Here is a 23,478-nt window from a genome sequence, read left to right as displayed (position 1 = left end):
TCGCTAGATTACTCAAACACGCATGACATCTATAACCTCTCCAGGTATGTTTCTGATAAAGGAACAACATTATAACATGGTAGAAAGCTTCAAAAAGTCAATTCTGCAAATACCCCCTCTTTTATAAAGGAAACATTTTTACACTTCTGTAAATGAATAAGAATAGACTTCAAAACGAGGCGGGACTGAATGACTGAGCATTTTGAGAATTCAGAAACTCAATGCCGGAGAATACAGGGTTGCTCTAAGGCTACGTTCAGACTGCAGGGCTTAATGCTCAATTCAGATTTTTTGTGTGAAATCCAATTCTTTTGCGAGGTCGTTCACAGTTCCAATTAAATGTGACTTTTATGTGATCTCCAGTGTGAACTTTAAATGCCCCAAAAGTGTCCTGCATGTGCATTGGAGGACACATTTCGTTTATTTTTATTAAGGAAACGCCCCTTGAGGTCAGTCACCTCTTTTTGAGGGGGACACACAGTGAGTATGCTCAGTGTTTACGAAGTCGCCTAAACTCTGGGCCTGTCTCCCAAAATATAGTCCAGTTCTTTGTAAAATGGATAGGTTACACGTCCATGGCCGCTTTGTTTGTTTGAGACTTTAGCCTCCTTGTATTTGGCTTGCCGGCTCCTTATTTTTTGTTGACATTGGAGCTAGGACCTCCTGTAACCGCACTTGAACATCTCTTTGCCAATCATTTCAAAAACCTCCCGGTTCTGTTAAGACCCCTTCAATTTGGCCTGAATACAGCGATCCCCCCAAATATTAATTCACTCACTAACCTCACTTTCCCTCCATTGACTAGACTCCGAGCCTGACGTGTAGGTGGGATGAATGCGACCTGGCCGTTCACACTGAAGTCGCATGTCAAAGGATTGGATCTGTACCAGTTTTAGGAGCACATATCAAAAGATCAGATACAGGTTGCATAGGGGTGAAAAAATCAGATTTGGGTCATTTCAGGGAGCCTAAAAGACATAGATTTTTATTTATTTATTTATGTATTTATTTCATAAAGCATAAAAAGACATCGACACTGTCACAACATCAGACACATAAGAAATGAATGAAAAGGAGCAGAAAGAAGAAAAATCTTACGTTATCTGCCCCCCTTTCCTTTTTCAAGACAATACATTAACACCGATGGTTACTAAACATTCCATATCAGTTCAGGCACAATTGCAAACAGTAATCTTCACTATTATACACATCAATTTAGTTTTCTTTTTCATACATACACACTGCATTCAATTTTATATGTTTTTTAAATGTCATCATTGTACTTCTTTGTCAAGACTATTCCATAAGTTAACTCCTTTCACAGCGACGCTTCGCTCCATAACCTTGGTTCTGAATCTGGGTTTTTTAAACATGTAGGTTCCTTTTAAATTGTAGTGGCTTGTTCTAATCTAAAACAGTCTTTGAATATTCACAGGTATTACATTGCACTTTGCTTTATACATGACTTTGAGGATACTTTAGTCAACAATATCCTGCATTTTCAACACTTTAAGTTAAACAAATATTGGGTTAGATGGCTCTCTACAATGACTGTTGGTGATAATTCTTAAGGCCCTTTTTTGTAAAATAAATAAAGGTTGTAGGGAAGTTTTACATGTTGAAAATTTCCACACAGTACATCAGATATGGTACAATTATAGAGTTATGCAAGGTTAATAATGCTGTACTATTTGATATAGATGAAAAGCAATTCAGGTATATAGTTTGATAACAGTAGTACATCATTGATAAAGTGCCCCCTCCCCCCCAAAAAAACTATCAACAACCCAAAATTTCTAACTGAACTATTAACACAAGCATATAATTTCTAATTTCTTCTAGTCTTCTTCTTGGTGTGCTCTTGTCTTGTCTGTATTTAGGCCACATTATCACAGTGACATGTCAAATATTCATGAAAGTCTAATTTGAGTTTGTTATTCAGAAGAAGGCATTATGCTGATTACGTTATGAATACAAAACCATGTACGCTTATTTTAGCCATGTCTGAAGTGAGTCGAGAGCTATGCTAATTTTACACAGCCTTGAAGTGAACTGTTGCAAAGTTTTCCGGAGTATTTCAGAAGGTCTACTACAGAAATAGGCCTGGTTACATCATGAAAAGGGTTATAAAAGAAATCCTCGGACACTCGGGTTTTGGAGATGAAAAATTACAGTTGTAAAAGATAGGACTTTGGAATTTGGTGACAGCTGATTGGTAGAAATGGGAGTAAAAATATTAAGTTCAGAGTTGTAAAATCACTTTTTATTTCGTTTTGTTATTTCATTTTGTTTAGAATTTTTTGAAAAAGTGATTTGATTGACAGTGCTGGTGCATCTTTTGTGTGCATGTTTTTCCTTCCTTCCTTTCTTCTTTCTTCTTCTTCTGAATAAATACTTAACTACTTTGTATCAAAATAATGAATTATGTATGAGTTAAAGGTGCTGTCTTAAAATGTGAAAATCTAAACTTACCCATTTTAAACAGTTTGCAGTGGTTAGTTATTCCTAATTTATCTATTGCATTCAGAACATCCTCATTATTTGCCAAGATGAGTTTGTAAGTGTTTTTCACAATACTCAAAGCCAAGTTTTGCTGTCATGGTAAAGCAAACAACAACTAGCATGTTAACACGCACTTTCTGATTATCGGACAATGAAACGCTTTGTAATTAGATCCAGACAGTACACAGCAGACGTGTTTTGACCTCAAGAAAAAGTTCTGTACAGGCTTTTTAAGACCCATATTACATAAATTTGACTCGTGACTTGACTTGTGAGCTTTAAATCATGTTATAATATTGTTATCTCTTCAAAAACATACCAGGAGTCGTGTTTTGTTTCATTCACACATGTTTGAGTAGCCATTTATTATTAGTCTGTGTATCTCCAAAGTTCAAAATCATCTAAAATCATCCAAATGATTCTAGTGAACATGTATGGAGTTTAAAAACATAGTGGAGCACTTCCTGTATTACCACATGACATTCGCAAGTTGGAACAGATCAGTTTATATATGCAGGGTTTGTGTGTTAAATGTGTGAATGAAACAAAACTCAACTCCAAGTGCGTTAGTGATGAAGAAACAACATTGTAACAGATCAGAAAACTACTTATTGACTTCATTTATTAGTAACCCTACTGCTAATGAGTAGTCCTGTATTGTTTGGTTTATAGCATGTTACCTTTTTTGTTATTATGAAACATGTTAGAAAGTCTTAAATTGTAATTTGCATTCAGAAACATTTAATTGGTTAATAACTTTTCATATTATCGAACACAATATAACAAAGCACAAACTTGTCTTGTTGTCTTGTACCATTTAAGTCTAAGTACGACAGGCCTGTCTATGTCTGAAGTCATTAGTTGCACTTTTAATGTGACATTCTGATTAAATAATCTCAGTATAATACATTTTTACCCTCAAACCACTTCAGATGAGGCCGATTCAAACCGTAATGCCTGCAATGCTTTGATAAAACTTTAATCCTGTTTTACCCCATGATCCAAAACTACAACGTCTTTACTGTCTTTTTTATAACAGCTTAAAGAGCACATGACACATAGTAATGTTTTTTTAATTATTACTCCATTTGGTGGGATAGTAAATGTGCTAAATATTGATCGTAGTTTTACAAAAATACAGAAAGCAGTGATGAGATCTAAAACTGAATACCACTATCTATGTCATCAAAACTGGCTGTTGTTCCCCTTGTTAATATTATGGTTGCTAGGTTGTAGTTATGTTATTTTTCGTATGTTATACCTGCTTCACGTGTCAAATGAGGAAGTAAAAGAAATGTCACAAACATTTTTAAGAGTTTCTTTAGCGATTCTCATACTATTGTTTGTACCTGATCAACCAAGAATTTCATTAATCAACTGTTCAAAATATCTATGTCAGTATGTATTTGAGTACTAGTATATAAACCACACACAGACTTTTATCTCAAAGGGCCCATATTACACTCACACACATCACAAACAGACCTAGAGGTGTGTTTTGTTTCCTTCACACATGTTTAACACACAAATCCTGCAGATTTAGGCAGAATTCTTCTCTCAGATGGAAAATACTCTGTTCCACCTTGTGATGTCATGTGGTAACAAAAAGTGCTCCACTCTGTTTTCACTTCACTAAAACCATTTGGATAATTTCAGCCCTGGAATTGCCGATCTCTACTGAACTAAAGGTAAAATTGAGCCGCTAACTTGAAAACTACTGCTTCATGACATTACAAGATGGAACAAAGTATTTCATGAGGGACACAAGCAGGTTACAGCACTACGCTCTATTACAATTCAGATCTGTGGAGAGTCGCCACTATTCACAAAAGGAATCACTGTGTTTATGAACAGAAGCACCTGTAATGAATAAATACTAGGTGTATATGTTGTGTACATGTCATACCATGGAACATTCCAGACAAAGCAAGAACATCTGGTGAATTAAGAAAGAATGGCTACCAATTATAATATATTATAGACCATTATACTATTATTACCACTAAACAACATTTACAAGATTTACTTGCAGAAAGTTATGAATAAACAGACAGAGCAAATATTATTTTAATATAAATGATTTATTTTTGATTGTTTTTGTAAATCAATCAATCAATAAATAATCAATCAATAAATCTACGGAGCCCGCCCGATGACGTACGTGAAAAAAAGATATTACATTGTGGCCTCAAATTACTATTTCGTTCCCACAATATATATTCGTTCCCATACTTTAGCTAAATCGTTCGCACGTTTTAGCTATATCGTTTATATATGTTTTTTCCGCCCATTTTTGACAATGTATATATTGTTCCCTACTCAAATGTTATGCTTATGGGGGGGGGACATATAAATAATGATATATCTTACCTTTATTTGTGTCTGCTGAAGTCTGAGGTCCAGCTAGCCATGCAAGAAGCACTTGCCAAATCAACCGAACACCACACCCTGTTTGTTTAATTGGCGGCATTTTCTTAATTCGTGGGAACGATTTAGCTAAAATGCGGGAATGATTTAATCAAAACGTGCGAACGATATATCTAAAGTGTGGGAACGAATTATATATTATGGGAACGAAATAGTAATTTGAGGCCACGATTTAATATCTTTTTTCGCGTACGTGATCGGGATGTCATTGTGGCTCTGTATAAATCAGTAAATGGGTCAGTAAATTAATCAATAAATCAATCAATAAATCAGTTCATAAAAGTTATATTTTCCTGCAATAGCCAAACAATTTTCCTTCTGAAAAATTTGTTTTGCCAAATACGGAAAAACCTGTTAATGCAAAACAAAATCCAAAGAGCACCACAAAGATGCTTTAAAAAATGTTAATTAACTAAACTCACTAAAATGTCTTAGTGCCCCCTAGAGGCTGAACTGCGACTCGCACGTCTAAAGATGTTCCTCATCCTGGACCTTGAACACCACTTCCCGAATGAGGCAGCCACATTTCTCCGGAAGGTCCTGACCGCTGAAAGCATGCGGTGGACACCAGAGCGAGGAGAGGAGTTGGAGCTCTCTTCCTCCTCACCGATGTCACTCACCACCTCCTCTGGACTGTTCCAGGGACGTGACACATCCTCCGCTTGGCTCTCAGGGTCTTCAGTGATCTCTGATGCCAAAATGCACTCAATCTGGTGGTCAATTTCTATCCAGCAGTTCTCCTCCTGGACCCCCTCTGGATGGTCCTTCTCCTGGACCTCTTCTGGCCGTGCCATTTGTTTGTCAGTTGGTGATGGCTCATTGTAGATGTTGCCATCTTCAACAACCTCCACACACTCATAGTCCCTGGATATGTACCCTGTGTACTGTGAGCAGGATCTATTTTGTGTCGAAGGCATCTCCTGGACCTCCGCATTGATGTTCTTGGTCGTCTCATGTGGGACCTCTTCAGTGGTCGGACACTGATGGTCTCTGGCGGTGTTCTTCATAACCAGGGCCATAAGGTCTCTAGCCCATTTTGCATAATCAGTGTGGTTCTCCTCAAAGTATTTCAAGGTTATAAAACCATGCTGCAGAGCTTCACTTGCAGTTATTCTTTTGGAGAAATCCACATGTAGGAGTTTTTTCACCAGGTTTAGAAAGTACAATCTATCCCTGAATCCAGGTAATACAATTTTTTGAGGGTGTGATCGAATCGCCTCGTCCAGGTCGAACCCTTCCAGTTCACCTGCACAAGCATTGGGTAAATGCTTTGTGTGGCTGTAATAATCCTCTGGTGTTCTAAAGGTCCATCCTGCCTCCCTCTTGGAATAATACCTCCTGCTGTATATTCCTCTCTCCAGCAGCCTGTCTGATGGAGCTCCCAGAACACTAATAATGGTCCTGAGGTTGTTGTATGGGGAGGAACCAGAGAAAGGACGTTTCCCAAGGTAGAGAGTCACCAGCATGACGCCCAGGGACCACATGTCCAGGGCTTGGGTCAGAGGCAGTCCCAGACTGACCTCTGGAGCCCGGTAGTAAAGGTTCTGATGGTTGGACCCCATCTTCAGCTCCGACTGCATGTGTGCCAGTCTAAAATCAATTAGCTTGACTTTTAATGGCTGATTTATCTGACTGACCAGCATCACATTGTCCAACTTCAGATCAGTGTGGACAATGTCGAGCTCTCTAAGAGCCTTAAAGGCCACCAGAAGCTGCTGGGCTATGGCCCTGATCTCACTCAGTTGTAAATTCTTGTTACGCTCGATCCAAAAGTCCAGCAAGGTGCAGTCCAGCATCTCAAACACCATGCATGTGTCATCATTGCAAACAAATGTGTCCATGAATTTCACAATGTGACACATGTCAGGGTTCAGATGCCGGACCTTCTGGAGCATTGCCATTTCTCTCTGAAAACAGTACTGGCCCTTCTTCTTCAGGACTTTCACTGCCACAGTTTCGGCTGTTGTGCTCTTCAGACAGTGCAGCACCTGTCCAAAAAGACCTTCACTGAGCACCCGCAGGACACTGTAGTCCTGCAGATATAAAAAGGCATTGTTTGTCCAGACATTTTGTGCTTGTTGTTGTACGACGTGTTATGTGGGCTTTCTCGACCGATCACTCTGTGCAAATGACTGTTCTACCTACCTTATATACTTATATATACATATGGACCTTTGTGACATCACAGACGTTACCATGACGTCAGTCATGTGATGTTTTGCCTTTGGTCGATTTCAGATTCTAGAATGTGAATGTTTTATAGTTCCACCGTTTCCATGGCACCCATGTCTTTAGGTTTGACTTTTAAAAAATAACAACGCCAAGCTGTATATTTATATTGTGTTTACATTTTACAACTTAATATTTTGTAAAACATATTCAAATTTTTGAAATTCAAATAAAAATGTGCCACTGGAGAGTTTGAGCAAGACCAGCGAGCTTCCCTAAGCTTAACACACACTACTTCTGTGGTGGTGGGAGGCCCCTTTTATATTTTATAGTACAACTCTCCTCCCCCAAGTCAATTAACAAAAAAACGGACTATTCACTTTTGAAAACACATTTTTCAGTAACTGCGCCAATAGACCTTTTTGACAACGGCCAGAAGTGTCACAATGTAGGGGAAACGTAACTCCTGGTTAAAGCTTTTTTATGGCAAAATATGTGTGGACATGTATTTTCCACCAGCTTCATAAATCTGCCTCCCCATCACCAAATCTTCACCCAACAAGATCGACAAAGGACATTTTCTGTCCATGAAGAATTTATCCACAACTATCAAGGTAAGAAAGACGAAAACATAAAAGCGAATGTTGATGAGCATTAGTGAACTACTCCTGAGCAAAACTAACATTATGATCATGATTAAAACATAAGTAACTCGTTAACTCAGATTGATTCTACAATTAAAATTTAAAATTAATTTCATGGTGTAGACATTGGCCAGTGTTGGGAAGGTTATTTTTAAAATGTATTCCCCTACAGATTACAGATTACATACACCAAAATGTAGTTTGTAACCCAATAAATTACTTAAAGTGAGTAATGTAATCTGAATACTTTGGATTACTTATTTTGCGGTAGAGAAGCAAAGACGAGGAAATCTTCACATAAGTCGGTTTGTCTGCTAAAAGAAAATTAAAAGCCGAGTCTTTCCTTAACCGATTTAAAAATATTACTGATAGAAGACGAGGAGACACAGTCCGCACAGCATGGTCCTGTTAAATCCTGTTTTAGTCCTGTTTTAGTCCTGGTTTCGACCTGGTTTTAATCCCAATTTAGTCCTGGTTTAGACCTGGTTTAGTCCTGGTTTAGACCTGGTTTAGACCTAGTTTAGTCCTAATTTAGTCCTGGTTTAGTCTTGGGTTTAGTCCTGGGTTTAGTCCTGGTTTAGCCCAAAATGTAAAAACAGGAAAATACCACCATGTAATCCATTTATTTCAGCAAAGAAACTGTAATCCAATTACCACTCATGGAAAGAGTAACTGTAACTGAATACACTTACTCATAATTTGTACTCTGATTGCGTAACTCTGGTGCATGTAATCCGTTACTGCCCAACACTGATATTGGCATAGATTTGTGCAGTTTGAATGCTACAGATGTTCACAGATTACATGTCTAGCACTTAAACTGCACAAATCTATCTGTCTATGCGAATATCTACATCTTGAAATCGATTTTTAATTTTAATTTTAGAATCAGTCTAAGTTCACAAGTTACTTATGTTGTATTCATGACCATAACTTTAGTTTTACTCAGGAGTACTTCCTTAAAGGTTGTATAGAGGATTTTCCAAGGAACGAGAAATCCAGCGACTGTTTGTCCTTTTTCAAATGTTGCGCATGCGTGAAACCACCCCCCCTCCCCTACAGCTCCCTACGTAGAAACGCCTTCTCCCGCCTCCTCTTTACGCCAGAAACAGGTTTGTTTACAGCCGGTGAGCTGCACATGACTTGTAAACAACTAACTACAGTGTTGGTTAGGCAAGACGGAGAAGTGAGGAGCGGGGGGAGCGGGTGTGCGGACATTTCGTTCGCGGACGAGAAGTGAGGAGCAGGGAGAAGAGCGGAGCAGGGAGAGAGGAGAGGAGAGAGGAGAGGGGAGCGGTGCGCGGAGATTCCGTGCCCGGAGAAGTGAGGAGCAGGGAGAAGAGCGGATCGGGCAGCGGGGACAGGAGCAGGAAAGGGGTGCAGAGAAGGTTGCGCAGAGATTCAGTGCGAATGAACTAGCTACAACACGCAGCAGCAAGCGGACTCTTTCTTTGCCTTGAAAATTACGTTTTCAGACATAGGATATCGCTTTCGTGTCCTGAAAAAACGTTTGACTAGCTCTTGGAAATAAAGTACGTTTTCATAATAAGCAGAAGTGACCTGTCCAGGAGTAATTTGGCGACCAGTGCGTCAGTCTTTAGACCCTGCGTCTGCTTCAGTCGCGCCATCGCTGGAATGAATCTTCAAGAATCACCTTAGTTTGGCTTCGCTGCTTTTCCCCATGTTTTCTTCTTTCAGCGACCTCAAAAACGGACTTTCTTTTGCGGCTAACTGCTCCTGGATTCTTGTCTGCCATTGCAACAAACTGTGCGAACTGCGAGGAAGATATAGGTCAAAAAAAGCCGCTAAGAACTGTTGCGTTGGTTGAGTAAACAGCGTCTGTGCATCTTGCGTCTGTGGACTGCGTGACAGGCGTACGTAAACCACGTACCGGCGGCGCGCAGGCAAGTCAGTTACGCTAGAAACGTAGGGAGATTGATTGACAGCCTGTCAGCTAACAGATAACGAGGCAGTGTCGTTATCTATTGGCAAATGTTTAGCCCCACCACGTCCAGAGTTGATGAATTTTTATTCTCTTTTTTTTGGTCATCATAATTACAAGGCTACTGCACCTCTATAATGCTATCATTGACAACTTGAAACAAAAAAAACAAAAAAAAAATCCTCCATACAACCTTTAAGATTGACTGGACTTGGTGATGAGGCAGATTTATGAAGCTGGTGGAAAATACGCTAGACATTTCCACAGGTATTTTACCATAGAAAAGCACTAACCGGGAGTTACATTTACCCTTTTATCCCTAATTCTAACCTGTCATATGCACAATATATATAAAAAAAAAAAAAAAAACATCTACAAATACTCCATATAACTGTACAACAACTCATCCTTATGTAACAGATAACCCTATGTTCTGCAAATCATTAAATCATTTTTGCACTGTTTTCTGACCTCTTGCATATAGCTGAGATACATTTTTTATTACTATATGTCTGTATTTTATTTTCACTTGTACGTACACGTTTATATAATTATGCCTTTGACCTCAGTCTCTTGCTATTTCTGCTGCTTATTTAGAATTTATTTTACCATTTATCTTTGTTATTATGATATACTGTGTGTGCTACTGTGTCCAAATAATTTCCCTTGTGGATCAATAAAGTTTGTGTAAGTCTAAACATCTAATCTCAATAAACATAAACTCTGCATAAACTTCAATTTAATTATCACAGAGCCAAACAGCTTTACTATATGTTCATCTTCTGTTCAAATCCTGTATTTTCTTTGCATTGTATCCTCAAATAGAGTTTAAAGTCGTTCCGTGCAGCCGGAGCGGTCAGGCTAATGGAATTCCCTATAGGCTTGTTTACACAGATAAGCTGCGCTGTGGTCTTTGCATAACCTGCTATACCGTCTGACAGCAGCGTGAGCCTCTTCTACACCAGCAGGCTCCAGCGACCACAACGGGAGGCCGCGGCTGTAACCAGGCTCATGCAGGAAAAGGAAGAGAGATCTCGTCAAAAACATAAAAAAAACATAGTAAATTTGCTAAATATTGATCGTGGTTTTACAAAAATACAGAAAGCAGTGATGAGATCTAAAACTGAATACCACTATCTATGTCATCAAAACTAAAAATGCCATCTAAAGTATAGGGACAATTGTTCTGGCTGTTGTTCCCCTTGTTAATATTATGGTTGCTAGGTTGTAGTTATGTTATTTTTCGTATGTTATACCTGCTTCACGTGTCAAATGAGGAAGTAAAAGAAATGTCACAAAATTTTTAAGAGTTTCTTTAGCGATTCTCATACTATTGTTTGTACCTGATCAACCAAGAATTTCATTAATCAACTGTTCAAAATATCTATGTCAGTATGTATTTGAGTAGTAGTATATAAACCACACACAGACTTTTATCTCAAAGGGCCCATATTACACTCACACACATCACAAACAGACCTAGAGGTGTGTTTTGTTTCCTTCACACATGTTTAACACACAAATCCTGCAGATTTAGGCAGAATTCTTCTCTCAGATGGAAAATACTCTGTTCCACCTTGTGATGTCATGTGGTAACAAAAAGTGCTTCACTCTGTTTTCACTTCACTAAAACCATTTGGATAATTTCAGCCCTGGAATTGCCGATCTCTACTGAACTAAAGGTAAAATTGAGCCGCTAACTTGAAAACTACTGCTTCATGACATTACAAGATGGAACAAAGTATTTCATGAGGGACACAAGCAGGTTACAGCACTACGCTCTATTACAATTCAGATCTGTGGAGAGTCGCCACTATTCACAAAAGGAATCACTGTGTTTATGAACAGAAGCACCTGTAATGAATAAATACTAGGTGTATATGTTGTTTACATGTCATACCATGGAACATTCCAGACAAAGCAAGAACATCTGGTGAATTAAGAAAGAATGGCTACCAATTATAATATATTATAGACCATTATACTATTATTACCACTAAACAACATTTACAAGATTTACTTGCAGAAAGTTATGAATAAACAGACAGAGCAAATATTATTTTAATATAAATGATTTATTTTGATTGTTTTTGTAAATCAATCAATCAATAAATAATCAATCAATAAATCTACGGAGCCCGCCCAATGACGTACGTGAAAAAAAGATATTACATTGTGGCCTCAAATTACTATTTCGTTCCCACAATATATATTCGTTCCCATACTTTAGCTAAATCGTTTGCACGTTTTAGCTATATCGTTTATATATGTTTTTTCCGCCCATTTTTGACAATGTATATTGTTCCCTACTCAAATGTTTGCTTATGGGGGGGGGACATATAAATAATGATATATCTTACCTTTATTTGTGTCTGCTGAAGTCTGAGGTCCAGCTAGCCATGCAAGAAGCACTTGCCAAATCAACCGAACACCACACCCTGTTTGTTTAATTGGCGGCATTTTCTTAATTCGTGGGAACGATTTAGCTAAAATGCGGGAATGATTTAATCAAAACGTGCAAACGATATAGCTAAAACGTGCGAACGATATAGCTAAAACGTGCGAACGATTTAGCTAAAGTGTGGGAACGATATAGCTAAAACGTGCGAACGATTTAGCTAAAGTGTGGGAACGAATTATATATTATGGGAACGAAATAGTAATTTGAGGCCACGATTTAATATCTTTTTTCGCGTACGTGATCGGGATGTCATTGGGCGGGCTCTGTATAAATCAGTAAATGGGTCAGTAAATTAATCAATAAATCAGTTCATAAAAGTTATATTTTCCTGCAATAGCCAAAAATTTTCCTTCTGAAAAATTTGTTTTGCCAAATACGGAAAAACCTGTTAATGCAAAACAAAATCCAAAGAGCACCACAAAGATGCTTTAAAAAATGTTAATTAACTAAACTCACTAAAATGTCTTAGTGCCCCCTAGAGGCTGAACTGCGACTCGCACGTCTAAAGATGTTCCTCATCCTGGACCTTGAACACCACTTCCCGAATGAGGCAGCCACATTTCTCCGGAAGGTCCTGACCGCTGAAAGCATGCGGTGGACACCAGAGCGAGGAGAGGAGTTGGAGCTCTCTTCCTCCTCACCGATGTCACTCACCACCTCCTCTGGACTGTTCCAGGGACGTGACACATCCTCCGCTTGGCTCTCAGGGTCTTCAGTGATCTCTGATGCCAAAATGCACTCAATCTGGTGTCAATTTCTATCCAGCAACCCCTCTGGATGGTCCTTCTCCTGGACCTCTTTCCGTGCCATTTGTTTGTCAGTTGGTGATGGCTCATTGTAGATGTTGCCATCTTCATCGACCTCCACACACTCATAGTCCCTGGATATGTACCCTGTGTACTGTGAGCAGGATCTATTTTGTGTCGAAGGCATCTCCTGGACCTCTGCATTGATGTTCTTGGTCGTCTCATGTGGGACCTCTTCAGTGGTCGGACACTGATGGTCTCTGGCGGTGTTCTTCATAACCAGGGCCATAAGGTCTCTAGCCCATTTTGCATAATCAGTGTGGTTCTCCTCAAAGTATTCCAAGGTTATAAAACCATGCTGCAGAGCTTCACTTGCAGTTATTCTTTTGGAGAAATCCACATGTAGGAGTTTTTTCACCAGGTTTAGAAAGTACAATCTATCCCTGAATTCAGGTAATACAAATTTTAGAGGGTGTGATCGAATCGCCTCGTCCAGGTCGAACCCTTCCAGTTCACCTGCACAAGCATTGGGTAAATGCTTTGTGTGGCTGTAATAATCCTCTGGTGTTCTAAAGGTCCATCCTGCCTCCCTCTTGGAATAATACCTCCTGCTGTATATTCCTCTCTCCAGCAGCCTGTCTGATGGAGCTCCCAGAACACTAATAATGGTCCTGAGGTTGTTGTATGGGGAGGAACCAGAGAAAGGACGTTTCCCAAGGTAGAGAACCACCAGCATGACGCCCAGGGACCACATGTCCAGGGCCTGGGTCAGAGGCAGTCCCAGACTGACCTCTGGAGCCCGGTAGTAAATGTTCTGATGTGTGAACTCCATCTTCAGCTCCGACTGCATGTGTGCCAGTCCAAAATCAATCAGCTTGACTTTTAATGGCTGATTTATCTGACTGACCAGCATCACATTGTCCAACTTCAGATCAGTGTGGACAATGTCGAGCTCTCTAAGAGCCTTAAAGGCCACCAGAAGCTGCTGGGCTATGGCCCTGATCTCACTCAGTTGTAAATTCTTGTTACGCTGGGTCCAAAAGTTCAGCAAGGTGCAGTCCAGCATCTCAAACACCATGCATGTGTCATCATTGCAAACAAATGTGTCCATGAATTTCACAATGTGACACACGTCAGGGTCCAGATGCCGGACCTTCTGGAGCATTGCCATTTCTCTCTGAGGATAGTACTGGCCCTTCTTCTTCAGGACTTTCACTGCCACAGTTTCGGCTGTTGTGCCCTTCAGACAGTGCAGCACCTGTCCAAAAGAACCTTCACTGAGCACCCGCAGGACACTGTAGTCCTGCAGATAAAAAGGCATTGTTTGTCCAGACATTTTGTGCTTGTTGTACGACGTGTTATGTGGGCTTTCTCGACCGATCACTCTGTGCAAATGACTGTTCTACCTACCTTATATACTTATATATACATATGGACCTTTGTGACATCACAGACGTTACCATGACGTCAGTCATGTGATGTTTTGCCTTTGGTCGATTTCAGATTCTAGAATGTGAATGTTTTATAGTTCCACCGTTTCCATGGCACCCATGTCTTTAGGTTTGACTTTTAAAAAATAACAACGCCAAGTTGTATATTTATATTGTGTTTACATTTTACAACGTAATATTTTTGTAAAACATATTCAAATTTGTGAAATTCAAATAAAAATGTGCCACTGGAGAGTTTGAGCAAGACCAGCGAGCTTCCCTAAGCTTAACACACACTACTTCTGTGGTGGTGGGAGGCCCCTTTTATATTTTATAGTACAACTCTCCTCCCCCAAGTCAATTAACAAAAAAATGGACTATTCACTTTGAAAATGTTAATTGTGGCGTCATGGATGTGGGCCCTACATGGCACTCGGGTTGGCTGACTGCACACGCACGGAGGAGAGGGTGGAGATGGACAAAAGTTTGTAAATGGGACAATGGCCATGGTGAGAGGAATGTTTGAGCAGCAATCAATGTATTTAGGCAAATTTGAAATGTCTTGCCCAAGGACACAACATGCTGGGATCAAACCATCAGCTTTCAGATAGGCAAAAGTTCAGTCTGTCTTTATATCAACACATGGTGCATGAACTGCCGTGCAGGTGTGAAGTCTTGTGAGTGCAGTTTGGGTCAGATACAAAGAGATATTTAATAGTTTTGAGAGCTTTTGCCGCGCTCCCTTTTAAGTCAACTAATCAATCTGAAGGGGGAAAAAAAATCCTTCTCAAGTAACTACAGAATAGCTTTGAGTCATAAAAGTTCAAACATTATGACATTTTTTTTGGAGGGGCCGTCTACAACCAGTAAAAAAACAAGCAAAAAAACAACAACATTGATTTATATGAGCAGTCATAGTATCGTTTGAAACAATACCAGATCAAGCACATTTTTCAGTAACTGCGCCAATAGACCTTTTTGACAACGGCCAGAAGTGTCACAATGTAGGGGAAACGTAACTCCTGGTTAAAGCTTTTTTATGGCAAAATATGTGTGGACATGTATTTTCCACCAGCTTCATAAATCTGCCTCCCCATCACCAAATCTTCACCCAATAAGATCGACAAAGGACATTTTCTGTCCATGAAGAATTTATCCACAACTATCAAGGTAAGAAAGACGAAAACATAAAAGCGAATGTTGATGAGCATTAGTGAACTACTCCTGAGCAAAACTAACATTATGGTCATGATTAAAACATAAGTAACTCGTTAACTCAGACTGATTCTACAATTAAAATTAAAAATCTATTTCATGATGGCCAGTGTTGGGAAGGTTATTTTTGCAGATTACAGATTACATACACCAAAATGTAGTTTGTAACCCAATAAATTACTTAAAGTGAGTAATGTAATCTGAATACTTTGGATTACTTGTTTTGCAGTAGAGAAGCAAAGACGCTACTGCTCCTGTGTCCAAATAATTTCCCTTGTGGATCAATAAAGTTTGTGTAAGTCTAAACATCTAATCTCAATAAACATTAACTCTGCATAAACTTCAATTTAATTATCACAGAGCCAAACAGCTTTACTATATGTTCATCTTCTGTTCAAATCCTGTATTTACTTTGCATTGTATCCTCAAATAGAGTTTAAAGTCGTTCCGTGCAGCCGGAGCGGTCAGGCTAATGGAATTCCCTATAGGCTTGTTTACACAGATAAGTTGCGCTGTGGTCTTTGCATAACCTGCTATACCGTCTGACAGCAGCGTGAGCCTCTTCTACACCAGCAGGCTCCAGCGAACACAACGGGAGGCCGCGGCTGTAACCAGGCTCATGCAGGAAAAGGAAGAGAGAACGGCAAAGGGGAGCGAGGATTTGTGGAGCTCAGTGTAGGACATATTGCACAGTTTTGTCCCAATCTACTGTGTTTCTGGGTAACACAGGATTCCCCAGATTGTAAAAAAAAAAAAAAAAAATACAACTTTTAGGTTAAAAATAGTAGGGATGCACCAATATGTTTCTGGTATTGAACATTTAGATGGATCGGATATCGGTTCCAAGATTGCTGACAAGATTATTTACTGACCAATGTTGCCCTCATATTATTGAACTTGTATTTTGTTCAAAGCTGTTCTGTAGCTACTCTAAATGATTAATCACAGTTACAAGACACGTTTAGGTAATATTTAACCATATATATCGATTGTGTTCAGAGAAAATAAATGTTTTTTTTTGGCAGACACTTGAAGAGACAGTTTGGAATTTTGAACATAACACCTCATTTCCTTGTGAGCCAGAGTGTTGGAGACGTGTGGAGACAGTTTTTAAATATTCCTTCCAGTCCTTGTATTTGCAGAGGTCGCTGGTGCTAGGCTAGTGCATGCCAATGGCCATAGTTTGACTGCCACTAAAAACAGTTTTACCCACTCCACAAAACACCAGAAGCAAATCTATTATTACGCCAGACTGTCGATGTGAATGTCTGTGTTGATAGAATAATTTTAGAAGTAAAACCAACCTTGCATTTGAAGGATTTATGTCTGAGCAGCAGCAGTGAGTTGTACTTCCCGATAGAAAGCTTGGCAGCGGCGGACTGATATATGAGAAAATAGTCCCTCAAAATGCAATGATTCATGCGATGCAAGTTTAGTTTTATTTCAAACATTATTCTATCGACACAGACATTCACATCAACAGTCTGGTGTAATAATAAATTTGCTTCAGGTGTTTGGTGGAGTGGGTAAGACTGTTTTTAGTGGCAAGATAACTATGGCCATTGACATGCACGAGCCTAGCACCAGTGACCTCTGCAAATACAAGGACTGGATGGAATATTTTAAAAAGTGTCTCCACACGTCTCCAACACTCTGGTTCACTAGGAAATGAGGTCCTATGTCCAAAATTCTGAACTGCCCCTTTTGAGCCAACGTATCGGCATTGGTATCAGAACAGAAAAAAGATGGATTGGTGCATCATTAAAAAATAGCGTACGATATAAAGATGTTTTTATTATACAAGAGGAGTTAAACCATGTTAAACCATAAAGTACATTAATGCTGACTAAACTAAATGTCTTAAAGGGCTTATACCCGATTTGTTGCATCTGAGAAAAATTGCCCCAGTACAGATAGATTGTAAAAGCACATCATAAGGTCAAAATAACTTTTTTATTTTCCTGTGTCGTATCTCCTTCGAGTCGCCTTGAGTTTCCCCCGCAGGTGTGGAGATGATGAAATGATCCAAAACGATACTCTGCAGTTTATACTTCCATTCTAGCCAATTGACAGAAATAGTCTTGGTTCTTCACTCGCACACTTGGAAAGACCCCGAACACAGCAACCTTCTCTTATTTAAAACCTGTTAGGGTACATCCCACTAACGTAAACATTCCCTTTTTATGGAGCGAAAACCTAAACATTCCACATATATTTTGGAACCCAGGGGGTGCTCAGCTTACTGGAAAAACCTGTTGACAGTACAGAATATTTTTAGAAGTTGTAGTGCTGCAAAATGACCAAATAAACTACTACTACTACTACTACTACTACTACTAAATACAAAGACTGCAAAACTTGATATGTGAAGCATCTCGCCTCAGCAAGCAGTTAAGTAGATAAACCTGAAGCTCAGATACTACACCTAGAAGCAGGAAGTGCGTGGTTAGCATGCTAGTTGCTGTTAGTTTAATCTGTTACGGCAAAACACAGCTCTCGTGTCTGAAAGTTGAGAAACGCTCTTACAAACTCATGTTTAGGATGCTGCACTGCAAATAATTTAAAATGAACTAGTTCTGCTTTTCACGTTTTAAAAGACAGTACAAATCAGGTAAAATTACACATAAAAGTTACCACTGCTACTACTACTGCTTCCAAAACCTTGCCCCTCCACAGGCCTGATCAGTAACTTGGTCTGGCAACACAGTAAATGAATCGAGGTTTAAAGTAACTGTGGTATTTGGAACAGAAACTACAATTCCTTCAATCTTTAACATTCTCTTTGCTATTTTTTGCATAATTTTAATTGTGAAGAAATTAGATTACTAGTACATTTTGATTTCTAGACCTTTAAATAGTCTGATAATTTGCCTGTACAGCTTTAAAAAAATCATTCAGGTTTGGATTTGTTCGTTGTAAGTTGAATCAGCACATGTCAGAAGTGGCTATTTTAACATTGCAATTTCTGTCTGGTTTGCAGCCAAGTACCATCTGACCTTCTCCTCCTCTCATGAGTACTTCAGTGACTCCTTCACTTCAAATGAGCACGTACATGGACTACATAAACGAACTACTTCGAAAGAAACCAAAGATGAATGAAATAATATTAACAGGACTGAAATGTCTGGAATACAATGTCCTCATAAGTAACAGCCATTAAATAAAATCACCGTTTTACCAGTTTTGCAGTGCTATCAACAGTATATTTGATTTAATAATACTTCAACGCTTGTCTCCATGGAGATGCACAAGTTTAATGTCATACTGTGGAACATTTCAGGTAAATCAATAACAAGCATATTGTACAGATCAAAGAGTCAATGAATTTTCCATTTTATACATTTATGACGTGAGAAAGCCTAGAGGAACAGTATGTGGCCTGCACTCTTAGGGCCTGTTTACACGAGAATGCTTGCAGGTAAAACAACAAAATATTTTAGTGCCTTTTGTTTAGACGGTGATGGCGATTTTGGACTTAAAAACACAAAAATCTGAAACCACCCTCCAGAGTGGAAAAGCGGAATATGCTCCGCTGTGACGCAAAACTCTGGTCAGATCTGCTCTCGTTGCGTACACGTTTACGTCACATACATCACCACCTAGAGTCACCACCACCGTCTGGCATGCATACCCAATTGAATTCCACACACTTTTGCGTCACCGTATGCATACAGATTTCCTCCTGAAGACGCTTGTCCAAACGTGGAATAAAAAGTGAAGACGCGACGTAGGGGGGGGCGATATATCGATATTTTAAATATATCGAGATAGATTTTAAACTCGATATGAATTCTGACATATCGTATATATCGATATAATGCTTAGATTCAATTCTGATTTTGCCGCTTCGCTTGTTTACCTTCTCTCTCGTCGCCTCCGCGCGCCTCCGCCTCCCTGATTTTGTTCGCTCGTGTCTCCTTCACTCCTCACTGTCGCCGAAAGTTGGTGCCAGTGAAAAGCTTCAAGCACCACGAACCTTTTCCACCATTACCAGACAAAACCACCAGCAGCACATCCTCATATTCCACCGAGTCGCGTCCTTCAGCCCGAAAGAAGCTGAACGAGTTGAGCTGCGTGAGAAGTGCTGTTTATGCAAATGAGTCATGCGCTTAAGTTTAGTTTCTGTAAAATGTAAACACACGTGCGCAAAACTACATTAAACACATTATTATCGCAAACGGGCTGATGTGGCTCTAGAGTCGTTATGTTTTATATATTGTAAAGTTTAGCAATGTAAAGTTTATTTATGCAGAATATTTTAATTAATAATCTGCTGCAGTGTCACTTGTACAATAGTGTTTGGAATCGTTGGGTTTGATCTGCAGTGGATTGTGGGATTAAACTTCAGAGCTCCTTACTGCTGGATAATAACATGGATCTATTAAAATAAGGAACATCCTGAGCTTCTTCTGCTAAATGAGCTCATGGTTCTGGTTCTGGTTTGGATAACAGAGTTAATGCAAAGATAAGCTTGTTTTGAGTTGTTTTATTTATGAATGAAAAGAAGGAAATATGTATTATTTCTTTTATTTTACAGTTAAATTATTATTTATGTAATTAGGTTTTTTTTGTAATCTTAAATGTTCCTATATGAACTGCCGACCTCTTACACTTCAATAAAAAAAAGACCTTGTGGAATTTGGCAGATTTGTTTTTGCAGTTTTCAGTTTTAGGGGGTTATTTTTTCTTGAACATATATCGAGATATATATCGTATATCGAGAAATAGCAAAATATATCGAGATATATTTTTTGATCCATATGGCCCAGCCCTAACGCGACGCCACTTTTGCGTTTTCTGTTCAGACTGTCATCATATAAATGTAGCCTAAGTGTTTTTAAAAATGTAGTACAATCACAATGTGTAGGCGATACGTATGACCTAATGTATACAGAGGACAAATAGAAGTTTTCCTCTGTCACTGATACTTTGCAGCCGATGTCATCAACATTCCCTGAAGGTGAAGCTGTGTCACTCAAGTTAAACTTAACCTGATCTTTATTTTAACACATCTGAAATAACTGATTTATGTCTAATTTGTGCTGTTAAACAAATCCCCACATTTTCAATCAGTCCCTCGGACCTTTTTGTTGAAAATCAGACTCCTAAACAGGACCATGAACACTTGTTTTGATTACAGGCTCCTGAAAATGTGTGGCTTAAATTAATTTGTATTTTTTTAGTTTTCAGACTATCTTATCTTGTTTGCTCATGTGTGCATTGTGTCTCCATCGTAACGGCCATAGAGATACATGTAGAACACCCCCAGCATGATGTCTCTGCAAACAGAATCGGCCTCATGTGAAAGTTCAGATCCTCCAGAATTCCCTCACTGAGCTACAGAGGCTGCACTAGCACTGAGTCATGACTGGCTGTAGGTGCTGTGGTTTATAGTGACAAATCAGATCTGAGAAAGGCATTTTAGGTTAAACCAACTGGATTTCAGCTTTGAAACTGGCAACCCAAATGAGAGTCATTATGTGTTCTGGCTGGATAATTGTCTTGAGAACCAAAACACCAAATCTAACATAAATAAATGGAACATCATGTCCAGTGTTTTTGTAATGGTCTCTGTGCACAACAGCGCCTGGAAACCTCAACGTTAGTGTCACCACTTCCTGTCCAGTTGTATCTCTTGCTGAGTTGTGATAAAATGAATAAATATTTAAAGATAAGAGAGTGAAGAGGGAGCTGTGGGTTATAGTCTCTGCCAACATGTTAAAAAGTACACACATAAAATGATTTCTTCAGCATAGGACACTTCAGTGTTTAGAAAAAGAGATGCATGTGTCTTAATGCCAACACTAATGCTAATGATGAGGCATAATGAATATTAAAACAATGCCTAAATTTAAGGATTCTACATCTAGGCCTACAAATAATTATAAAAATAACAGAAGTTCTGTGGTTATATATAATCTGTGTATCATTCGTTCATTCATTTTTCAATATAAAACCAAAAATTTGAAAAACGAAAAAACAACAGTTTTCTTCATTATTTGTCTCCAAAACCAAAATGAAAAAACGGATAACGATTAGTTTTTTTCAGTTTTCGATTTTGTGTTTAAATGAAGAATGGAAAAAATGGATAACGGCCGTTTTCCGTTTACGTGACTTCCGTGACTGCGATGCCGGACTTTTGCACCGCATACAGACTGAACCAGGACTGATCCAGGTCCAGACCAGACCAGGACCAGACCAAGACAGAGATCAGAACTGAGACCGGGACCAGACCAGGACTGAGACCGAGGCCAGACCGGGACCAGGCCGGGACCAGACCGAAACTGAGACCGGGACTGAGACCGAGACCAAACCGGTTCCAGACCGGAGGCTCAGAGCCCACGGCAGGGCCAGAGCTTGAAGCTGAGGCTCGGACCCCACGGAGGCTCTGAGTCAAAGCTCGGAGTCCGGTCTGGTCCCGGTCTGGTCCCGGTCTGGTCTCAATCTCAGTCCGGGTCTGGTCCCGGTCTGGTCCCGGCCTGGTTTTCATTTTGGTTTTATATTGAAAAACGATGTATACATATACACATATACATATATATGTATGTATGTATGCACAGTATGACCTTTAGTTTGGTTTCCATGGTGATTGAAAGGTCTACTGCTATTGTGTGTGTTTGTGTCTCTGTCAAATAGGCCGGGAGCCAGATCCACTCCTCAGGATCTTTTTTGCTTCCTTTTTTTTTTTTTTTTTTTTTTTTTAACTATTATTTCTTTTTATCTTATATCTTGGGCCATCGCAAGTTGATAAAGACCAACCCCAACACAGCCCCGTTTGGTCTCAGGGCCCAAAAACACCTTTGTTTAAGAAAAGCTGTTGGCAAAATTATGTAACTGGAAATATTAAGGTACTGCAACTGCATACATAGTCAAATAACCCTAAAATGTAGCATGGTGTATCCTGACACATGGGGAAATTAGTAGAAAAAAATATTCTGGGGTTTGCTGCCTTTCTACTGTCAAATATCACCCTCAGCCTCCCCCAAAAGACAAAATAATCTCTCTGTTTTCCTGACAAATTGTCATCAAAAGTGATCATTTTCAAGCATTTATTATATATATATATATATATATATATATATATATATATATATATATATATATATATATATATATATATATCTTTCAGGAATTACCATTTTATAAGGGATCAAGCATATATATATTTTTTTTTCATAGAAACAATATTTTAAAAGAGTTGAAACCAGTTAAAGTTTTATACTTGATTCTGTAAAATGTGTCTCTAGTTTTCTGTCACTTGTCAGTACTGACTTTGTGTTTGTTTGTAAAGTCCTTTATTGTATAATTAGTTTTCTTAGTTAACCTTGCCCTCTGTGTCTTTTAATTTTTCTGTAAGTATTTTAGATTTTTTGTTTTATTTACCTTGTACATTCCTGTTAATTAAATTACTTCTTTAATTTACCATTTTTCCAAATTGTTTTTTGATGCCTCCCTGACTCTGGCGACTCATAACAAACATTTCAGACAAAGCAATAACATCTCCATGGAGAAAAGTATTTAACAGACCCTCCACCAGAAAATGCACCTTGCACAATGCACTTTTAATAGGTTAATTATTTAATGTTTTACCATCTTAATAAAAGTGACTGTGAGCTTTGAGACACAGTGAGCTGGCTGTGCTGCTGGGCACAGAGCCTATTAAGAATAAATCAGTATTAAATTAGTCATTGGTAAAAGCTGTATTTGGTTTGAGCCTGTTTACACTGTGTCTTGGGAACACAGATGGGTCAAGTCTGTAAATTCCCAATCAAACTCTTCCGTGGACGTCTTTTAATAGTACATTTGATTTCTCTATGGCTTCCACGTCTTCCTCTGCTCCCTGTCATCTATTATATTCCCTTCCCTTATATTCCCTTTCTTCTCTCTCTCCTTGAAGCTGTATCTTCCCATGAGCTTTGGTTACTGAAAGCAACTTGCCCGA

At 39.0% G+C, this 23,478-nt stretch overlaps 1 protein-coding gene across 1 annotated transcript in view; it reads left to right on the top strand.

Annotated features, from left to right (window-relative positions):
• Positions 1 to 18,603, top strand: part of LOC110173771 (acid-sensing ion channel 1-like) — a 257,546-nt gene extending 238,943 nt beyond the window's left edge. The window contains exon 3 of the mRNA XM_055160809.1: positions 18,517 to 18,603. Within this exon, the coding sequence (XP_055016784.1) occupies positions 18,517 to 18,531 (15 nt within the window). The 3' untranslated portion in view covers positions 18,532 to 18,603. The remainder of the gene's footprint in view (positions 1 to 18,516) is intronic.
• The last annotated feature ends 4,875 nt before the right edge of the window (positions 18,604 to 23,478 follow it).

The sequence above is a fragment of the Boleophthalmus pectinirostris genome, unplaced genomic scaffold (assembly GCF_026225935.1).
Source record: "Boleophthalmus pectinirostris isolate CB_2022bp ecotype Guang Dong unplaced genomic scaffold, ASM2622593v1 HiC_scaffold_3, whole genome shotgun sequence".
Taxonomy (NCBI): Eukaryota; Metazoa; Chordata; class Actinopteri; order Gobiiformes; family Gobiidae; genus Boleophthalmus; species Boleophthalmus pectinirostris.
The sequence above is the reverse complement of the archived record's forward strand: the minus strand, read 5'-3'. Positions and strand labels throughout refer to the sequence as shown.